A 24209-nucleotide genomic window follows, 5' to 3' on the forward strand; every position below is an offset into this window, starting at 1 on the left:
AGAACAAGTAAATTTGAACCAAAGATTGCGGTTCATGTTCAGACATGCAATATCGCGGCTTAATTTGTTTTATAATACGGATTTTTTCTGTTTATATGAATTGAAATGACTATCTTTATTCACCGCGCACAGGAATAAGGTTGGTCGAATACAAACCTTCTCGAGATGTGATAAGGTGTAAACTCGAGTGTCATATTTAGAACGTGTCGCCTATCAACTAAAAAGTTTAAATGTTAAGGTAATTTTCCATGGAATATTTCACCCGCCAATCGTTCGTGACTTACACATCCATACGGGTCTTAAAGAACTTAAGTACACAAGTATGTGGTGCGATCTTGGCCTTATTATATTTTGGCATTGAAAGTATCGCGAATGGAGTCGTGAGTGACATGTCAGGTCTTAGGGTTCCACTGATAAATGGTTTTCTTTTATCTGAAACGTAAAAGGTATCGTGTGGATGGATTTAACCTTAGTGTCTAGTGCTCGGCTTTGAAAGAAAAGAGTTTGTTTATACGTGTATGTATATGGAATTGTTTTATATAACATGATTGTGTGAAGTAAAACGAAAAATTAATTTTAATATAAATGCAGATATATTAGTAACATTTCATTACCACAACGTTGGAAATACGATACGAATTAAGTATAATTATGACTTACATTTGATTTATATTATGGTTATATATAAATTGTTTTGTGTAAAAAATCGTGAAAAAAACATTTTTCTCTACGTAAATTAAATATTGGATACAACAAAAAATATTGACAGCAATACAGTTGGGATCGCTTAGGTAGTCTTAAATGGCAACAACTCATCGTTGTGTTCGAAGAAAAGTCACATACAGAAAGACATGATTCTACCGCTATTAGAAAGCGCTTTTTAAAAATATATCATAATACCTTTCAGCCCAAGTACAGAATTTCACAATTTAATTATTATTTCTAAATCTTCGAGCCTAGAACTTCGGTTTTACCGAAACCGAAATTATGTGCTCGTAGATTGTTAGTGTACTGAAGATGTAACTGTTATTTTTTGGAGGCCTTATAATCTCTAATAATCAATAGATACTAGCCAACTATGCTGGAGATCTTATAGTGCAGTAGTATGTGCGTTTATACAGGTATACTCCATTCCTTCGATTTCGATTCGAAGGCCTGACAAATTCGACACGATCGAAAAGTTAGGAGCATTTTTAGCTTCTGCAGTCAGTGCTAGCTTACGAAACACAAATAACCCGTGACTTATTGAAATTAAAACACAACCAATTTATTTCTACTAGAAACAGAATAACAACTTAAGACATCCGGATTATACTAACTACTGGAGCAACGTGGCACTCATTCAGCTTTTATACTCTAACAAGCAAAATATTAATCACCTTCTATATTTGCGAGCAAACACTTTCTGGGCAGGTATCGAAACCATCTTCTAACAAATAAATCAAGGTCAAACGGGTGTATACCCATATAATGATATAGGTATATTAAATTAAAGAGTACGATGGTCGATAAATTTGGGCAATAAACCTTAACGAATATGTGATGTGTCAATAGCAATAACCTTTGCTCTATTTGGTTTGGATTACGAGTCTTTTTTTATTGCTAAGTCAGGCTATGGGAGTTAATGATCACTTTCACTCGTAAGCATCCCATGGGTGCAATATTTATTAAATACATACGAGTATATATATATATATACAGTATGTAATTACATATATATTATATAATTACAGTTATTTTCGGCAATTACACTTCATATAAAGATTATACGCTAATTAAAAAAAAATAAAAATTAAAAGCAAATTTAAATAGAGCAAAAACACATTTTCTACAACATTACTTGGTGGTAGGGTGTACATGACAGGGTGACATAACAGCTTAGCTCCCAAGGTTGGTGGCGCATTGGTGATGTAAGGAATCATTCCTTATTATTATATTAAGGAATTATTCCAATAATCATATTATTTATTACAGCGCTAATTGTCTACGAGCAGTGTAGACAACTTACCATTAGGTGGCGCATTCGCCCGTCCGGCAACCTGTATCATAAAAAACACATGCAGGTTACCTCGCGATGTTTTTCTTTAACGCTGAGCACGATCTGAGCTAATTGCAGATTTGTAGGGTTTGCACCTGCGGTCATTGATTAAGATTCACGTGTTCTGACCGCAAATCTATATAAATATGAATATATTTTCTTAATTACTATATCACAATTAGAATTAAATTGTTATAATATATACATCTATGTCTGTACTAGATAAATACACATCGCCAGCGCTCTTCCATAGCAGTCTACAAACAAAAACTAAACTAACTAAAACAAAATTTCTTGTTTTAAACAGTACATTGGGTCTACGACATCTAACCATACACTTAAAATAATTACGTGCATGAATATAAACTAAAAGTTAATGATATGTTATTATAATTTGTGTTTACAATTCATCTCGTGCTCGGCGGTGAAGGAAAACATCGTGAGGAAACTTGCATGTGTCTAATTTCAACGAAATTCTGCCACATGTGTATTCCACCAACCCGCATTGGAGCAGCGTGGTGGAATATGCTCCAAACCTTCTCCTCAAAGGGAGAGGAGGCCTTAGCCCAGCAGTGGGAAATTTACAGGCTGCTCATTTAATGATATATTAATGTAAAGAAAGTACTCTAAGAAGTTTTTACGTTGAAAGAAAACACATGAAAATTGTTGAGCACATGCTTGAATTCGCAATTTCCGGGTGATATTCACGTGGTTTAGCCACTGGTCCGTATCTGTCTCTCTCCTACACTTGGATTATTATTGACAGTAGGTTTTTTTTAAAAAAACTTTAGAGTTAACTTGGTATTACGCTATACTTCCACTCATCAGATATTTTACCGCCAAACAGCATAATGTATTTTTTGGTATCTGTGGTATTGTGTCCCAGTTTGGAGGTTGATTGAGTGTAACTACAGGCACCGATGGCCATGGTCGGTGGTGACCACTGACAATACCATCATGTAGCCCATTTACCAGTTCACCTATCTATATCATAAAAAGACGCTAAGGAACTAAATACAATTATAATTGTTTATATTTTCTGTTTATTTGGTTCAATATAGGTTCTAAGGTATAAATTTAAATATTAATAAAAGTACTTGAGGTCGCGTAAACATATATGTAATTTACATAAACAATGATTATTTCCACTTATCCTGTAATTAATATTATGTCTCGTTCGACCTTATTTCCTTCCGTTGTCGGCATTGACTATACAAAAGGCAATGTTATATACGAATTGATTCAGTAATTCTTATTCTTGTAAATGAAACAATTTGAAACCTTATCGTTTTAAATTTAAGGATCATATTTCTTTGAAAATTTGGTGTGAAATATTTAAAAGTAAATGTTGTTTTCGCTTTCTGTAATCATACGTGTCACCATAAATGGTGTGTTTGTATGTATGTGGAAGGAATTTATCGGAAACTCGATTAATTCGGAATTCTCGTTTAGATTTTTTTATCCAGATAACCTACTTTATAATGTCGCAAAGTACTAAACATGTTTATAAAATAAATCAAAGAAATATACTATTAGTTTTATGTCAAAGCTGTGAAAGCGTCGAAAATTATTGTCTCCAACAGTTTGTCAACAAGTAAGTAAGGAAACTGCCACTCTCATCAAAATGATAAAGTTGGTTCGTTTGTTTTAGTTATTTTGTAGTTCGACACCCTATCTAGATATATAAATAAACTAGGATTCCATCATTCTGCTTCAAAGCGAGTAAAGGACAGGTATTTCATAAATGATTTTACTAATTATTACCACAATTCAATAATTCAATAACTTTATTACGAATTACAAACTATCACCATAAGAAACACTGAAGCGGTAAGTATATAGTTGTATGAATGTTTTAAACAGTACAATTTATAATACGAGTATTCTTAGAGTTTTTCGAAAAACAAATACATTTTTGATCTGTTATCATCAAATGAAAATATACTTTATTAAAGTAAGCGTATATGTAGATTCTACCGAGAAGAACCGGTAAGAATATCTTTTCCTATATTTAGTCTGAAAGCCAAAGAGTACATAATCTTCATTCATTATAGTTTTTTTAACAACCTGTTAGAATTTATGAATTGGCAAAGTACGAAGTATGGTTTTTATGAACAAAGTTCGGTAACTTTCGTGGGGGAATTTGGCAGTTTTTGAAAAATTCGAAAAAAGGAGGTTCTCCCGTCGACCCGTATGTGTGTATAAATGTTCCAATTCGGACAAAGTTATCATTATTTACATTATCGATAAAATATAATAATTATCACTTGGTGTGGGGTTCATTATGTTTTGTTTGCGTTATCTGTGATGCCTAACTGAAACGAATACTAAACCAATATGCATAGAATTTATACCTGAAGTACGTGAACGGTTGCTTTTATATATTTATATATATTTTAATTTTAATGGTCTTCAGACTTGTGGTCAAATGATCAAGTTTGTTAGTTACGGTTCCCTATATGTTTTTGTTTCCAGGCAGCAACACAATATACTCCAATATGAGTAGCATACGAAACCGGACGTAATGGTTCGTATATAAGCGATACTTGCTGAACTTCAGTGCGATTTCCTGTACACCAAGGTCTTCCTACATTGAGTGGGTCTAGGTCAACTAACAGCTTGATGTATGTCATGTGAGGTAAATGGGTTTTATCTGTTTTATGGCACTGTCATGGTCGAAAAACATGTATGTTTTATTGTTATTTTAAATCTTGAAATGCGTAACTTTCTTTTAAATCAAATCAACTGTATTATATAAGTAAAATTTACAATAAAGCATTTTTAATCGTTAATATTTCAAAAACTACCATTTTGGAAAGCAGCCTCCAGCGAGAAGAAACGGCAAGAAACTCGCACAGTGGATCTTTTAAATAATCAGATTTACAACTATATAAGCACTAGTCGAACCCGCAGCTTTACTTGCGTGAAATTAAAAAAACTTTATAGCATACAAACCTTCACCCCTGTTTCTACACAAACATTGTTTGAATCTTCATATAAACTTCCAACTTCTTTTTCAGATTTTTAAGGGTTATAAAAACTAACTTATGTCCTTCCCTAGGACTCAACATATCTAGATATTAAAATTCATCTAAATCGGTTCAGCGGTTTAAGAGGTGAAGAGGAAATATTAGTATATTCAAAATTATTCTTTGATCAGTTCTCTGTTGGAACCCGAGCCTAAATCCAAGCGTTTTTTTAAGTATATAATTTATACAATAATTCTGACGTAATTTTTTTTTTAATTTGATAAATGGTACATTAATAATAAAAAATATTTTCCGGTGTCTTGTATGCGCATATCATTGCCCAAAAACGTTCTCTGTACCGTATGAAAGCACAAGCCCAAGATTGATTATTTGTTTTGTTTTTGTTTGAAAAAGTTTTACCAAAGTACGATGAAAATTGAAGTGAAGTGTAGGATGCAGTCAGTTGCATACATTTGTCGTAGCGTTTGATTGTGTTATCACTTCCCTACAATTTTATGCAATTGATAATATTTTCTATACCTTCTTCTTTCTAACCAAGGGTATATTAATAGTGGGAAAAATAAAAATATTAGTAATTCGTTGCAAGGGAGAGCTGGTTTTTTAGAAGATATTAATGTTGTAAACGTTAACATATTTTGACCTGTAAAAAAGGCATAAAACATAGGAAAACTTTAATTTATAAAGTATAAGGATAAAAATCCATACGTAAATACGGTTGTAACACTACTTAAAACGGTGGTATTTCCTCTGATGTCGACTTTTTCACTCGGTTGTCTAATGCTTCTCATCTTAATTAAATCAAGGTCTTGATTATTATTTTCCTCGAATAAAATTTTTGCTAAGTTATATAATCTGAGCAGATCAATTTACCTAATGAACCGTTGCCGTTTAACGGCCCATTAGTAACTCGTTCAAGGTTGAAAAATAAACGCATAGCTATTTCTATATTTTTATCCGACTTTGCGTGGATATTAATAAATTTAATAATAATAATTAATTTATTTTATTTCAATAGTCCGATTCTGTAAGAATTAACTTCGTATCTCACTCATTAAATGTTGTCAACCAACTTATGGTGATACGACATTTTGATACGTGGCTTCTTTAAATGCCATAATTATTTAAAATGTTATAATTATTTTAGTCAATGTTGCATATCACATTCTGACACACAAGCTCTTTTCGATGACTAACTCGATACCAATTAGTATCATAGGTCAACCGTTGTTTCGCCTATCCAACTAACCTACCTTATTGGTAGGTTCATCTTGACGTATAGATTCTACGACTTTTCCCAGCTATTAGCTTCGTTTTCGAGCAATGAGATTCGAAATATTTTCGAAGAAATTAATTCTTTCAAATTAAAGATATTAAGATTATTTAAAATGGAATGGTTTTCCAATATTATTGCTATTTCTTTCCTATTTCTTTAGCTTAAGTAGTCACGAGAGGACCGAAGTAAGGACCGGCGTTGGTGCTATGCGCTCCCCCCCTGTCATACCGTCATACGCGTCGCCGAGATTATGGGGTTATCCGGGTTCTATGTACCCCAGGCACCCCTTAATATTAAAGGCTAACAAAGGCGGCCCATCAGTTGGGGGCATAATAGCATGCGTAAGTATTATATATAAGTATTTGTTGGAACTGATCCCAGGAAATAGGACACATATTAAAAAATAATATTTTTATCGAGTAGGGTACAGATTGTCACGCTACGATCTACGAAGGCAGAGCGGCAAAGATTATCGCGGCGGGTGACATCACACGAAACAATTCCTATTATATGATAATTCAGAATACTTTTCCAGAAAGTCAAAGAAAACATTTCATGTAGTCCATAAATATCGTACTTTTATAATACTTTGGCTTAATATATCCTATCTTTAAGCACATTACAAGTAAGTTGAAAATTATATCAACAAAGGTTTGAACAGTCACAATTATAGGTTCCTAGTGTTATATTAAAACCAAAATTCCTCATCTGGCATATTGTTCTCACCTCGAAATTTTTCAAATAAATAATTTAGTAATTATTTGCAAATATATATATTTTTTTATGTTATTGGTTGGCGGACGAGCATATGGGCCACCTGATGGTAAGTGGTCACCACCGCCCATAGACAAAGGCGTAAGAAATATTAACCATTCCTTACATCACCTATGCGCCACCAACCCTGGGAACTAAGATATTATGTCCCTAGTGCCTGTGATTACACTGGCTCACTCACCCTTCTAACCGGAACACAACAATACAGAGTACTGTTATTTGGCGGTAGAATATCTGATGAGTGGGTGGTACCTACCCAGACGGACTTGCACAAAGCCCTACCACCAAGTAAATAATTTTATTAATAACGACATAAAAACTTGACTCTTTTATTCTTAACAATTTTACAGTCAGTACAAATTTTTGTTTCGTAATTAATAACACAATAAAAAAATTAATTCATTTATTAGCTTTGACACGTACCGACTTTACGAACATTTTATGTGATCGTAGAGTGCAGTGATATTTATTATTATTCGAATATATTTATTTGATTACGATCTATAAGTAAGGTCATGTTATTGACCTCAAATTAATGTAAATAAAATTCTTTTAATATCACACTTAGCCTGCGGGGAAAATAGGCAGAATTTATTTATATCAACAATATTAAAAATTACGTTACATTAAAACAATTCCAGTTTCCTTTAATTTGTGGTAGAAAGGCCGATTGGTTAATTTGATCACTTATATAGCTAATCTGTAAGAACAAACTCGAAATTCACCGTAGAACACGATTGTGAAAAGTCAGAAGATCAAAATATCGTAAGTCGTTTTTCATATATGACATACCGAAACTGCTGATAAGGACTTTGTACAAATAATATTAAAAATATAAACCGTACACAAAAAACAAAAAACATAGTAAGACAAAATTAATCAATAAATCTTATAAATATTAACAGAATACTTTTTGGGAAAACACACCTGGATTTAGGCTCGGGTTCCAACACAGGACTGGTGAAGAATAACAATTGTGAATACTAAGATCATTTTTAATCTGTTTATTGAAAAGAGCAACTATGCGAGTTTCCTGCCATTTCTTCTCGGAGGTTGCTTTCCGAAACGGTGATAGAATTGCCTTATTGTAAAGTTTACTTGAATAAAACAGCTTTAATTTGAGTTTATTTATTCAAGATGAAACTACACGAAGATTAATCAATGAAATAAAAAATAATACATTACAAAAAAAAGTCGAATTCTCAAAACATAAAATCATCGTGACTTGATTTCAGATTCATATTTTAAATTATAATGACGTAGAATGGATTTGCATATCTGTGCAAGACATCTCGTTTTCTGCGGAAATGGAAATATCGCGCAAACATAAGTCTGATACGTAAAATATTTCAAAGCAATTTTATTCAATAATTAAGAAATGCAGATCTCGATTGTAGATTGAAAAGATGAGACGATAGGAAGTTTAATGAAATTAATACAGAGACTGAACGTAAAAGCTACATTCGTCTGATGAAATCTACATTTGTTTGCACAGAAATATGCTCTAATTTTGGAATTCGTTTCACAAGAATGCATTGCAAAAGATAATCAACGAAATGAATTTATCTTCAAGTACTGTTATATTGGACTAAGCAAGTAAATGGATTATTTGGTTGTTTTGATGTTTTTTTAGCTGCACGCCACGGCCCATAGACATTAAGGCTGTAAGAATGTTTAATCATTCCTTATAACTGAGATGAAATGTGCCTTATGACTGTAGTTGCACTGTTCCAATATTGGTGGCACATTGACGATGTAAGGAATGGTTAATATTTCATAGAGCCATTGTCTATGGGCGATGGTGACTACTTACCATCAGGTGGCCCATATGCTCGTTCGTCAAATTATGCCATAAAAAAAATACAATTTTCTTAAATTCAAACGCACACGAAGTCGCGGGCACAGCTTATTTACCTCTGTAAATAAAATTCTGATGTAAGAAATAATATTGACCCCGAAATGTATCTGATCTACTAAACTTACTATTAGATATCGGAAAGCGTATCTAATTATTGTAACGGAAACATGAGAAATTGAACCAAAATATTATAATTTAATATTTTTAACGAATGAAGTATTCTTGTAATTGAAGAAATATTTCAAGTGTCACATACTATATGATTCTGCAAGGAATGCAATTATAATCATAATAAAATTAAGGCTGCAATTTAAATTACTATAAGCGTCTGACAGTTTCTAGAATATTTTTTTATTTTTATAAATATAATATTTTAATGGCTCGTTTGGTTACTTTTATTTGTATATTAATTACCTTCGAGCGAGACAACGTCTTACATATTATATATCAGTATTCAAGACGATTCTTATGAAGGTCAAGATTGAAGATCTTGGCCGCGTGCGACTTTGGGCTCTTCAAAACTGTGCATGAGTATGTGTCATCGTTGGAATGCCTTCTATTTAGATTTCACAAACGGAAGGAGGTAAACATACGTTTAACGTGACATATTCATTAATGTTTTGTTTAATGGTATTTTTGTTTTATGTCAATGTAGATGAAGATGTACTTTTAAATGTAAAAGCTAATATTTTTTAAGGCCGCAGTGTTTTATTTTGAAAAAAAGCCTGTTTCTGATCTCTTTTTGATCGTACCGGCTATTGGACATCGGACTATGAAAATGTTGGTACAAGTAGCAATATTTAGTATGATTGTGGTCCGGTTTGAAGGGCGAATGAGTCGGTATAACTTCAAGCACAAGGGATAATATATCTTAGTTTCCAATGTTGGTGGGGTATTGGTTAAAATTTTGTACGGTGCCAATCTCTCCGTCAACTTTTCATCAAGTGGGAGGATATTATTTATGGAATTAATTACAGAGAGCTATGTTTTTAAGTTTAATCAAATACATTGTGAATGAATTAATCAATGTTTATACTGTTCACTTGTCTACTCTGTATTTTGTGAATCACGCCTCTTAGTGCATTTTTTAATATCCTTTCAAACTATATATAACATCATCATATCTATAACATTACTCAAATGAATAATTAAATTAAATTTTTCACTCATGAAAACCAATAAATATCATTTCTTCAAGTCAAAAAAGACTTCTAACTTCATTGGGAATAAAAAAAAATTTACTAATGAGGAAAAAGAAGAAATAAGGAAGCACTATCGTTAATAATAATAAAGAATACTGATTTTGTTTAAAGGTTATTATTTTTTGCCAGTGTTATAGTACTTAAAATAATTGAAACACGAAGGTTTTATATAAAACCATTAGTATATAATTAAAAAAGTAAATATTATAGGTATTTAAAACTTAATTTACGGTTTCGAAGATTCTATAACTTCTACCAATTTTAATCAAAGGCTTGTTTCAGTTGTTGTAACCCCTGGCATTTATAACTACAAATACTAACTCAAATATGCTTTATTGCACACAAAAAAATAAATTAAAATAACAAAGATAAATGTGGCACATGTACGTATATCTTCCAGACGACCTTTGGTTAGAGGACATGTTGAAGTTGCGATGAGGAGTTGTACAAGCTTATGAGCTATTTGTAATATACAAAAAAAGTGCCACACAACTCAAAATATGGTGCTGAAGACATTATCGCTTAGGATTACGTTACCAGTAACTTGCAAATTAATTCTTGATATATTTTTCCTTTTTAATAATTTAATATTTTAAAATTTCTTCAATGTATCAAATCAAGACCCGGTTCAGTTATGTCACATTGTTATCATTCGATAAATCCTTATTCCATTTATTTGAGTTTAGTGAAATACTTTTTGTCTCTTTTTTCAACTTTTCTCTTTTCATGTCTCCTTCACAAGTCATTCCGAGCACTCTCCACCTTTTTCCAGTCTTCCTCTTGCCTTATATTTGTTATTCATACCTAATACTCTTTTGTTATATGAATCTTGCATTATATGTCCAAAATTGGTTTCCCTTCAGTTTTAATGTCACGAAAACAGTTACCTATACTGATTTCATATTCGACAACATTTCGCCACTTCTCATAACAATTTATCAACAATCTTAGTTAAAGTTCAAAGGCGAACCTTTGAACTTCACTATAGTTTCCAAACACTCCGAACCATTCTTAACGATAGTTTTTACAATCGAACGAAAATGTTTTTTTTATTTTTTTTATTTTAAACGCTATATTGGCTAACTCCTTTATGGAACTCGGAAGTACTTGGTCACCTCGGGTTATTACCATTGGCATTGCGACGGCTGTTATTCTGTAGGGCATCATTAATACCTTACGGGATTATATTTATCATTTGTTAAATCCCTGGTGTCTGCTTATAATGTTTCATGTTTAAAATGTATTAATTATTTTGCATTTAATAAGTAGCTTTTTATACAACCAGTTGAATGTGATAATTAAAAATTCCGATATAAATGCGTTGAAATTATATTATTCGTACTATATAAAAGTAATTTAAGCTTTACAGTTGATGATATAAGATGGATTTTTGAATACGATTCGTAATGAAGTAGCGTCGGGTGCTAAAAATATCATATCACAATGCATGCAGGCTGAACCTTGAAAATTAAATGATTTTCATTCGCTTATAGTTTTTTTTTTTTTTTATTTGGCCATCTCGTAGTTATATAAAACCTTACTCCGATGTATCAAAATATTATTTTCAAATAAAGAATCAAAATTCCTTGTATCATTTTCCTTTAATATATGTTTTTTATAATTTTAAAAGTGTCGATTCTGATGGAAAATTTAGATTTTTTTCTTGAATTTGAGAAGGTTATAATGATAACAAAATTGGTCTTAAAACAAAGTGGAGATAATTCGATACAGGCGAAAATAATTTTATGCGTCCATAATGATTTAAAATACTAAGCCTGGGATTATTATTCTACTATTAAATTAATATAATTACAGATTACAATCGCATGGATTGTCACAGATTAAATAGAAGATTCTTTGATAGGCTGAATGAGTTCAGTGAAAAAATGGCGTGTCTGTCAATTCTAAAAGAGACAATTAATTGCCAATAAGACATACCTGAATGACTTTTTAATTGGACTATTCAATTATAATTAACCACCAATTGTAATGAATACTACGTGCGATCGAGACAAGAGATTCGATTTCTCTTTCTCTAAGGCTAATTTCACGGCGTTATTTCAAATCATTCTGTCTCAGATTCGATATTGCCTAAGATGACCTACATTTTCATCTGTTTTGTTTATTTTGAGGATCTTTCTTTCAATGACAATTATAATTCAGCATTCAGTTGTTGAATCTAGATTTAAACAAATAGCTGAACTGCTATTTTTATTATTTTTGCTTTGGATAACAACATTATTACTTGCGTTGATGATGTCGTTCAATTTTAATGATTACTTGTTTTACAAACTAAACGACTTCGTTTGATCTTTGCACGTAACTTGAAAATTTCGCGATGTATTTCAATGTGACATCTTAGTCTTTGAAGAGATTATTAATGAAAAAAAAGCAAATATTTCTGTTTTTTTGAAAGCGAAGATTTTGATTGGAAAGTTGCAACAAGTGTTTAACACAAGAGGAGAACTCTTCACAAAGAACAAAGTATAACTAACAGCATTGCAGTTTCTTAAATTACCGATGAGATCGGAAATTAGCTTTATTGCTAAATTCGGTCTTTATACGATCCAAGATGTAACTTAAAATTAAATCTACTAATAAAATACTCTGTAATGTTTGTCATATAAATGCTACTAGGATGTTACAATTACAGTGGACTCCCGGTAATACGGCCCCTGGCTAATCCGGCACCCCCTGTAATTCGACACGTCTATTATTGAATATTTTTTTGACAATCTTCGCTTATGTAGATAATGCATGACTGAGCAGGTTACAACCTGGGCGCCACCTCTTTTGTCCTCGACTCGTTTTTTGTTTTGATTCTGATTGCTTAGTTTGAATTTGTTTTGATTCTGATTGCTTAGTTTCAATTTGTTTTGATTCTGATTGCTTAGTTTGAATTTGACTCCATGTCATAGCTATCACTTCTTTTAACTTCTTTTTTTAGTATAACATATAGAATCTTATCATTGGATATATAATTTGTTGGATTACAAGGTACTCTTCTATCAAAAAATTCCGGACAATTGGGAGTCTTACTCTTAGGCAGTAGGGTACTCTATAATCCGACAATTTCGATAGTCCGACACATCCCTGCAAAACGTTTGTCGGATTACCAGGGGTCCACTGTATTCAACTACAGCTCAAACGAAAAGGGATTGAGGCAATTTAATTACAAGCACATGATCATCTCATGAAAATATCTGTTCCACTGCGAAACATCAATCTCCTGTATTGGTATGAATCTGTGTATTTGAATTTACATTCCGAATCGGTAGTTTCACATTAAATTTAACCTTGTAAAGTGACGATACAAAATTGTTTGTAAGAGCCTACTGGAATAAAGTATATTTTGTTTTTAATTTTGTAGTGTCCTATCCAAAGGTGAAGAAAAGATCACATAAAATTGGGTAACCCAGTTGCTCGTATTAGTCATAATACGTATCAACATACGACAAATACGAATAACACGAGCGAAGTACACTTATACCAGTATACTTTACGTATAGTATTCGTGACGTAAACTTTCGCCCACGATTTACAATCTTATTAGAATATTTCGGGTCGACAAATAAGTGGGTTACATCACTACGTATGGCTTCTGAAGACTTACGAGTTTTGTTACATAATATTTAAAAAAGATAAAAAGTATAAAATATAATTACGAACGTTCAGTGCTAATCTCTATGCAAAATCATTCAATTTTCTCTATTAGGATATTTCTTTGGTATATTGAATATTTATAAATAATTACAAATTGACAACAAAGCCGCTGAGTTTCTTTCGCTGGTTCTTCTCAGGTCAGGGTGTTTTCTTTACCGAACCGGTAGTGTTTAATTTTACAATCACTAATTGGGTTTAATGCTTCTATATTGAATTAAGTCATTTGTTTGATATCTCTGACTACCTTGATTTAACCAGATATATCTCGAAATTACCACTTATATATCTAATTTTTGTCCTGAAACCTTTCCATACCAATCGGACATGTAGTTTTTGCATCGAGGCCTAACCATAAAGAAATAAAACATTAATATAGAATGATGAGTCGAAAAACATAATTTGTAAGTCAAATTGCAAAAAAATGTTATGAAACATATTTGGTTAGAGGTAATTACCAATTTTTTTAGGTTTTTATTTTTCATTCTTGCTTATATCACGCGTAAGCATATTTTAGTAAAAAACACATTAAATACGAAAACAAGAATGAAGCACATACCTACTAACTTTAAATATAACAATAGTATGTATTAGGACGCTATTTGGAGATCCACGCGAGTAAAAAAACTTAAGCCTTTAAAGATTGGAATTTCCAAATTATAATCGGTCTAAATATTAATGACTAAAATGTTGCCATATATAATTTAATACATTGTAAATACGATGTTGTAGCAAACCCGTAATAAGACTCAAAATCAAAATCAAAATCAAAATAAACTTTATTCAAGAAGACAAGTTCTTTTGAAACGTCATTTAACAAACTATATTAAGTAAAGCTACCACCGGTTCGGAATGTATTCTACCGTGAAGAACCGGCAAGAAACTCAGTAGTTACTCTTTTTCAACTTTTCAACTAAATGACAATATCTTTGTTAATATATTTATAACAGAGAATATGTTGTAGAAAGCTGAGCATGCCAATATAGTCGAAATTCGTATCGTTTTGTTTTATAGGAAACTAATTGTCGCATGCGGCTTCGCTCGTGTTTTAGGTGTTGATCGTCAGTTGTTAGATATAAAAAGCCAATGTCCTACATCGGAGTGGAAGCTTGCTTCATATCAAATTTCGTCAAATTCAGTTCATTGGTTTGGCCGTGAAAGAGCGACAGACGGACAGAGTTACTTTCGCATTTATAATAATAGTATAGATTCTAGACCTCTATTATATATCACTATATCACTTATATATCACGTAAGTATACTTTAAACGAATGGTATGTTTGCTAAATAATGCATGCATAACTTGCCAGTTATAAAATTGTATCCTTTTTCTTTATTTAAAATTCATAATAAAATATTTGGTTCCTTTTTCTTTATTTAAAATTAATAATAAAATATTTGCTTAGTGAAGATTACGAATCTTTTTAATAATCATGTGAATAAACACTTTATAAACATTTGCCTATTTGCAAAATGTTGATTTACTACTTGAGTCTCAATAGAAGACCTAATCAAGCCTTTGAATATTAATTTTAACAAAAATAAAATGTAGCTTCCGCGACTTTAAAATGAACTTGATCTCTGACCCTTGCCAATTGCCAAGGGAATATTGGTAAAGTATTTCTAGAAATGTTTACTTACATATTGTATGTCACTGTCAAAGTGTGGGCTACTTTGACATTTATAATAAAAAAAATTGTATAGAGAAAATAAAACCTTCTTTAATATATTTTTTTGATCCACATAGCAAGTGAGAGATAAGTCATTAATACAATGAAATAACCTATTAAAAAAAAATAAAACGTAAATATTCATTATTACTAATTATTTTTTTTAATATATTTTTTTTAATTCAAAATTTCAAAACATTAAAATTTAAAAAGTTACATCGTTCTGTTTTCAAATTCATTATTTATAAAATAAATACAGCACGAAGTTATAAAGCAACAAATATGGTTATGGGGATTGTGTAATAATAATCGGCTAATACTAAGCTAATTAGTGACGTTACTCAACACTCGGTGGGTGAGTACTCGATAATCTTATTAACATTAGAACGGGGACAATGCGTTCGTTGATTTATTTTTTCAGAACTGTGCATCTACATTTTTAAATGCGTTCATTAAACTTCACTCGTTAGTAACTGTTAATGGTCAAAATATAAAATTAATTCTTACATTTTATTAGTTTCAGTACAAGGTTATTTTGTTAATATAACATATTATTTTAAATGATTTTTTTTTTACATATTTTTGATTAAAATACAATTAAACAATTTGCAACATATTTTCAGATCTTTTTCTTCAAATGACTTCCGTTGGGCTGATAATTTCATGATTTTGAATATGCATTTTTCTTGGATGAAATCAAATATATAGTGCATCAAATAAAATAAATAAACAATATTTACGTCTCTTTAGCCCTTGAGCACCCATGAATTTGGGGCCCTTTTAGTAGATATTTACTACCATATACAAATAATTTGCTTATGGCCAGACCTTAAGTATAGTTTCAAATATGTAATTTTCGTAGATTCGTAGGAATCTGATTGGTTGTACAATCTTATGGTTATTTTATAGTATATCTATTTCTTTCAGGAAGAGCACGTCTTTCTACTTTTAATAGCGACTGTCGTCAATAGCCTTTTTTGATAAATATGTTAGTTATTTCTTACAAATATATAACTTTCGAAAATTTACATAGCAGTCAACGTGACCACAAACGTGTGAAGGAAGTTGTTGGGCCCTCTCAGGATGGGGGTAAAGACGGTAATGAACACCATTATTATTTTTTTTTGTCAATCTGACTTTATTTCTGTTCGAAGTGCTAGCAGAATTTCGCTGTATCGCTATTGTTTATATTAATATTGTTGTGTTTTGGTTTGAAGGGTGAGCGAACCAATATTTTTGTGAAACTAGCCATAGCAGGATCGTGACACTCGAATTAAGCATCTTAGTCCGCATTAACCTCGTTAGCGGAGGATTCACGGCTGCTTCACTAAAGTATAAATAAATAAAAAACATATTATTATGTATATTTAATTATAAAGATGTAGATATTATATAATGTATAAGAGAGTTGTATATGAATGCAGATATATCAATTAGCTTTGAATTGGTTATTATCGGAGCAAATTGTAAATAAAAAAAAAACATGATAAATAATGAATTAAATCTTTACAAGATTACTGGTTGGTTCATTCACGTTTTACAGGCTGTTCGTCAAAATTGTTAGGGATAATAATAAATCACTTGGTGGTGGGGCTTTGTGCAAGCCCGTCTGGGCAGGCACCACCCGCTCATCAGATATTCTACCGCCAAATAACAGTACTCTATATTGTTGTGTTTCGGTTAGAAGGGTGAGTGAACCAGTGTAATCACAGGCACGAGGGACATAACATCTTAGTTCCCAAGGTTCTTACAGCGCCGTCGTCTATGGGCGGTGGTGACCACTTACCATCAGATGGCTCATATGCTCGTCCGCCAACCAATGCCATAAAAAATAAATAAAAAAAGTAGCCTATGTCCTTCTTTCACTTGCTTGCTTCGTACTAAGTTTCATCAGTCATCAGTTCAGTTTAAAACAGTAACAAACAGAGTTACTTTCGCATTCATAATATTAGTATAGGTTCTTAAGCCCTTCTTCGTTTATAAATTATTTCGAAATGTCGAAGCAATTTGTTTTTTTATCTCTGTTTAATTTAATACGGTATTGGCAAACATCGTTGAAATTCTAACAACAATGTTTTTATGTAGGGAGTTAATGGTCCAAGTATATATTTCTTCCATCGCTTAGTATTATTTTCTGTATTAATAAATAGGCTTTTTGACTGGTTTTTAAAATCCTTTTTATATTATTTAGCAGAGGTTAAGGAACGCAGTAAAAGTTCTGTTTTTTTAATTCTAGTACATATTTAATATCCATTCAAATAACCATTTTTAAACTCACAATATATACTGATTACAATAATTGACACCTTATTTTTCGCATTGTCAAATCGCTAGTATTTTATTAAATATGATTCAAAGAAAGCCTTAGACATGAGGAATGTTTTAAATCTAACGAAACAACATCAATATTTTGACCTTAAATTTTTCATTTGTACTGAACTATGTTCAACGGATTTTAAACATGAATATTTAACAACTTCAACACTTTTCAGTAACCTTATTTCCGTTTTAAAACCGACGCGATTGAATCCGTTTGACTGAGTGTTAAACCAGTCTATTATATAATATATAATTCTGTTGCATTTGAAATGTATTAATGTAATAAAGAAAGTCTTATGAAAGTGTATTATTCATCGAAAACGAACTTCGCTGTTTCGTTTGAAAATGTAATAAGATTACAATTTAAATTTGAGGTTATATTTTTTTAATTCGAATTATGCGAAGATTTACATTGACAAATGCTATTTTCCATTTGACTATAATTTGATTAAAAAAAATGTAATAAAATCGCGAATCTTGTTAAAAGTGTATTTAATTATATACGGCCTTTTTCAATATGCATGAAATATTATGTTAATATAGTATTAACCTTTTTTCCGATTGCCAGACATTACAGTCTAAGAATTACGATAGCATTCCTGTGTGAAGACTTATAACTTCCACAACTCTTGTAACTTGTATTTCTAACGCGTTCTATTTGTATACTATGATGTATTTTTACTAGAAATTGTGAAATTTTTGACCATCTAATCAAAGTTTTTTTTACACGAATTTTAATATTAAGTAATTACTATCCTAATTGAGATTGATAAATAATATATACAAGGAAAAAAACTCTGTTAATAAAATTTTATTCGTATGTCATGTACAGATAATAAAGATTAGTTAGCCTCAGTCTGGTAATAATGAAAAGTGACGAAGGAAAACCTCTTTCGTGATCATCGATTTCGAGTTAATAGTATTAATTTGGAGACGAACGTAATAGTGTTTATTTTTAAATACATTCTTCTAACAAGAAAATTTAATTATTTCTGTGGTACGTAAAAAAATTGATGGTTACTCATAAAACAATATTACGTCAATTCAATTCGATAAGCTAGCATTAAATTAGTATAATTTAAAAAAATCTAGATAAATCTGCAAGAAATGTACCCGTTTTAATTGTTATCTAATGTAAGCAAAAAGTATTTTTTACCGTTAGTAATTAAAACACTTGGCACAATCAATCATTAGTAACAGAGAAAAATTATGTTTCAAAACATGCAAACGAATAATAATAATAATAGTACTAATCTTTCTTTATGAATAAAAACAACTGTTTGTTTGTATTACCTTGAATTTCTTTTTATTATTATCGAAATGCTTTTACGAATTTCAAATATCTATATATTTTATACAGATTCAAAATATAATTTTCTTTTTTGAATTTCGAACCGATATAAATGTTATTAATGCATTATTTTATTATATTTTTTTATTATAAATGTAGAAAATATACCTACATATTTAACCAACCATTCTTATTACAGTTAAGAACTATAAAAATAACGGGGAAATTAAAATTTATAATTTAATTTAATGCGATATTTTTTTGACATTGACGTTTGTATCTTTTTTTTTAAATCAGCTTTAAACAGCCAGTTTTAAATTAATTATATGTATACTAAAGTAGCTAATATACGTTTTGTTGATGTGTTAGGGCGTGATAGAGGTTACCACTCAACCAGTTAAACTGCTATTGTCTTAAGATATTCGTCAGATAAAAAAAAACTTCGACCTACATATTGTTTTATGTAAATAACTGAGTCGCTTAGATTATACTGTTTTATTTATTCAAATAGTTTGATTTTACTTTCAACACGAACTAATTTTATGATAAGAGAGTTTATTTAGTTTATTTGTAAGTACTTCTTTCAATTGTTTAATTGTAACTGATGCAATCTTAGACTTTTAAGAAATAATATTAAGAATAATAATTCAAATTACTCATTGGTGAGTAATAAGAATTACTCGAATTAAAAATATATTTTATGATATACACTTGTTAAGCTAAAATAATCGGAAATTCGATCATTATACAAATATTCTCTGTTCCACTAAACAATTAGTATTATTTGTTACTCTGAACGCGTTTTATGATCGTGCTAACATAGATTCAACGTAACATCGCGTGTATTATCAATTATTCATATCTAAGCAAAAATAGTACGGTGCGTGCGACCGCGGCCAATTTTAACTCGACCGCAGAATAGTCTTTTGTGGTCTGAACAACATGCTCTTAATCGGCCGACACATGTTAAGTAATTAACGTAAAGCGTCTCGTAGTCTGCAATGTCATCTCGCTCGCCGTTTCCGAACGCCTTTTACCGCACATCCCCCCGATATTATAAAACAGTCGGCTGCGCGCCGCGCGCCCGCAGTTGAACCGCGCTACTGAGCGAGTCGCACGCTCCTGTTATGCTAAAGTGGTAATCCCACGCGCTACAAACATGGAGGGGACCCCTCCCAGCCAGGTCATGCCCGAGCCCGATGAGGGTATCGCTACCGACCGACGCCCGTCCACCGACGATCATGCTGACCTATCTGACACGGCTTCCGAAACCGGGTCCGGCGGAGGAAAAGATTCTGGCTGCGAAGTTGCTCCCGATACTCAAGAACCCCCATACGCTCCACCAGATGAGGAATTATCTAACCGTATTGTATCTCAAGTGGAATTCTATTTCTCGGACGCCAACATCACTAAGGATGCGTTCCTCCTTAAACATGTGCGTCGCAACAAGGAAGGGTACGTCTCTCTCAAGCTCATCTCTAGCTTCAAACGCGTCAAGCATCTGACAAAGGATTGGCGAGTGGTAGCTGAGGCATTAAAAAGATCGACTAAATTGGAGATTAATGAACCTGGAACGAAACTTCGCCGGATCGAACCACTCCCGGCTTACGATGAAACTACGCCTTCCAGGACTGTCGTGGCAGTTAGAATGCCGATTGATCGACCATCAGTCGAAAATGTATCAAGGTTATTTGCAAGTTGTGGTGAAATTACACTAGTTAGGGTGCTTAGGCCTGGTAATCCAGTTCCAGCTGATGTCCGTCAATTTTTGAATAAAAATCCTAGTTTGGTGAACTGTGTGTGTGCTTTGGTAGAATTTACTGAGTCGGAAGCTGCAAGAAGTGCCCTACGTCTTCAAAGTTCTGATGAAGAGGGAATGCGAGTATACGAATTAAACGGCGTCCCTAGAGAACCGAAAAGGAAAACGCCTGTTCGTCGCCCAACACCCCGTCGTCACGAATGCGAATATTCATCGTGTTGTAGTGGTTCGGAAGCTGAGTACGATTACAGATACACTGCACCATTTTACAGAAGAAACTCGAGTGGATTCTTTGCACCACGCTCGCCTGAAATTCAAACATGGGTGCCGCGTAGACAATCAACATGCAGTCATAGTTCCGATTCCGGAGTTTCCTTCTTCTGTGGGTCGAGACGAGCATCTCAAGCAAGTACAGGAAGTGCTAGTAGCGCTGAAGGCTGGTTGGCGCGGCGGCTGTCTGGCTGTTCGCTGACTGGGACGGAATGTGGCGGACGGAGGCTGTCCTGTACCCCGCGATTTGAGCCCCGCACACCTGTCGTTCCGGACGGCACACGAGGCTTCCACGCTGCCGCTCGCCAACGCAGAATCTCGGACCTCGCGTTGTATTCTCGCTAGAAAGCGCCCACCAACCGTGACACCTTTCTAATCACGTTGGGTAACCACCTTTCACGTTCTGGCCACTTGGTTTTTAATCTACGAGGAAGCGTTTCGTGTTCGCGTGTTAGATTCTAAGTTTATTATAAAAGAATGCTTGTAGAGAGTTGGTATGATGGAATGCATAACTGGTAATAAAGTTACTTAGTTTTAAAGTCGACTATTGACTAGTCGACGATTGTGATCGAAGCTCATTTAGGTAGGTTAGTTGTTAATTTGTAAAAGTTTTTATTCGTAATTTATTAGTATTTAGTAATTATTTATTGTACCGCGTATTTATTGCGGGTAGGGCGCGCGCTGTGGGCGAGTTTTCATCCGAGTATGTCAGAGTTGTGAGCACAAAACTCAATAAACAAAATCGACATCGTAACGAATGTAGACTCGACATCTGGAATGTAAAGATGGAGGTGATCGGAGACGACAGAGCGTGGAGCAAGTTGCTTAAATGGATTGCGAATTATATAGATGCCCATTCCATATTTACATAACTACTGAGATAAATAGTTATCTATGCAATTTGCTCGCACTCGACCGTTGGATTCGTGCAAATGAAATGCCACAATGCGCGACGGAACCAACCGTCCTTTTAAACTTTTATTAGTATAAACTAATTAGTAAGATAATTTAAGTCAGTCGCGCCATGTCATGATATGTTTTATTTAAGATTTTTTAATATTAGATTGTAAGTTGTTGTGATTTTTATTGTATAATTGCGTAAAAGTGAGAGGTATGTCATCTATTTAGAGCGAAGATTTGTTTAGTGGCAAATATTCAAATCTCGTTCGAATTTAGTGATACAAATAAAATTAATTACTTCTGGCTTATTTCTTACTAGGATATAGTAAGCTATCTTAAAAGCTCTGTCTAATCGGTTGTTATATATCTCACAGCGACTTGTTACTGAGCTTGTGTTACTATTATATTTATTTCATTTATTTAAGAGGAGATTCGTTTTTTAATAACAGCACAATAATGTTTCCCGGTGTGTAACTCGTTTGCGATCATCCTCGCCTTGTAACATTAATGATTTTTTTTTAATATAAGTTTTTGAGAGAACGTTGTTTTTCTTTTAATTTCGTACGACCTTCGTGGTGGAAAGTAGGTTCTTTTTCGACCCCAGTTCACCTTGACGGATCGATTCTCACGCTGTGACAGATAACTGTTGCTTCACAGGTTAAAAAGTCTTTTAAGGCGAGTACTTATTATCGTCTGTTATAATTAATCATGCACGTAGACAACTATTACTCAGCCTAAGCTTAGGATTTGCTATTTATAAACTAAAGGTATTTTTTATTATTATCCTTTCGTAATTACTTTTTTTAATAATAAACAAAAACCCAACCTTGTAAATCGATGCAAAAAATATGCATTTCATTTATAAATCGATATTTTCTTATCGATTTCAAATAATTAGGTAAGTATAATGTACAATTGGTAATAAAAAAAAAAACAAATTTTAATTATTCTTGTCATAAATAAGGAATTATTGCTAATTGTCTTGTTTACGGAAAGATCTTAACCAGTAATGATTAAGTTTTTTGGTTTGTAATGTTATTTTTTTTTATCGTAAACAAATTTTGCTATTATTATTTCGCGCGATGTCGTCTGTCAGAATTATACACGCGGGAAACAACCTTGACATCGGGTTTTAAGTATTAAAGATATTCATTGAACTTACCTGTAGTAGGTACTAAAAATTTGAAGTATTTTTTTTAGTTTACTATTAAAATATAATTTGTTTCACATGATTATTATTTTTTTACAAGATATTTTATAAAATATTTATAATATATTTGAGCTTATTATGTACTTATATAGAACAGGTTTTACCTGATTCGATAGTCTAATATGCTTATTAACCTTTACCGGTTATGTCCTAAGTCCTGGGTTCGAGCCCCAATTCAAAGAATTATCAGTAATACGGAGGAGCAAGTTGGTAGTGACGTGCTCCCGTGCTTGGAAGAGCACGTTAAGCCACTTGTCCTACCGAAGCTGCCATTCTTGAGCCAATAGTGAATTGCTAAAACGGAACTCTAAGAGTAGGGGAATGTACCTGTATTTTCGCACTTAGTGTATAATAAGTATGCGTTTACGCAATGTTGGACAAGGTCATGACCGAAAGTTGGCCCGAAGGAGATAATAGGAGACGAGATAAAATAAACAGGATTTGTTTCAATAATACTTTTTTTTCTATAAAATCGATAGATGTCGTGCAAATGGCTGCCTGATGGTAAATGGTCACTATAACACATAGACTTTGGCGACGTGAGAATTATTAACCATATCTCACAACACCAATGAACCAACCTTGTGAATTAAAATGATATAATATCCGTTATACCTTTAATTACACTGACTCACTCATCCTTCAAACCGGAACACAACAATACTCAGTATAGTTGTATTATATATGAGTATTGTTGTTTGGTGGAAGAATATGTTATGAGGAGGCGCTACTTACGAAGACAGGCATGCATAAAGCCAAACCAATTAAGTTTGTACGCATAAGATATTGTTTTACAATAAAATCGTTTTATCGAAAGCAGAGCAGAATTTTTAAAATATATTCCGTCTGTCTTAACTTGGGTAATATTCTAAGTTGTATATTTTTTCATATCCATGGTATTAAATATAGGTATCATTTTAACGACTTTATTTATTTTAGATGTCTAAGTGTTTCTAAGTAGTATTTACATTTTTATCAATGTAAATAAGTCTATC

The 24209-nt window shown here is 32.4% G+C and overlaps 1 protein-coding gene across 1 annotated transcript; it reads left to right on the forward strand.

Moving 5' to 3' along the window:
* Positions 1–20137: 20137 nt before the first annotated feature.
* Positions 20138–22544, forward strand: LOC113397716 (la-related protein 6). The gene has a single exon (XM_026636169.2). It carries the CDS (start codon positions 20235–20237, stop codon positions 21447–21449), a length of 1215 nt encoding a protein of 404 aa, XP_026491954.2. The 5' UTR covers positions 20138–20234; the 3' UTR covers positions 21450–22544.
* The last annotated feature ends 1665 nt before the right edge of the window (positions 22545–24209 follow it).

Source organism: Vanessa tameamea, chromosome 23 (genome assembly GCF_037043105.1).
Source record: "Vanessa tameamea isolate UH-Manoa-2023 chromosome 23, ilVanTame1 primary haplotype, whole genome shotgun sequence".
Classification (NCBI taxonomy): domain Eukaryota; kingdom Metazoa; phylum Arthropoda; class Insecta; order Lepidoptera; family Nymphalidae; genus Vanessa; species Vanessa tameamea.

What these genes read in the sequence shown, in the direction of transcription:
- LOC113397716 (XM_026636169.2), top strand. Translation starts at nt 20,235, where the DNA reads ATGGAGGGGACCCCTCCCAGCCAGGTCATGCCCGAGCCCGATGAGGGT.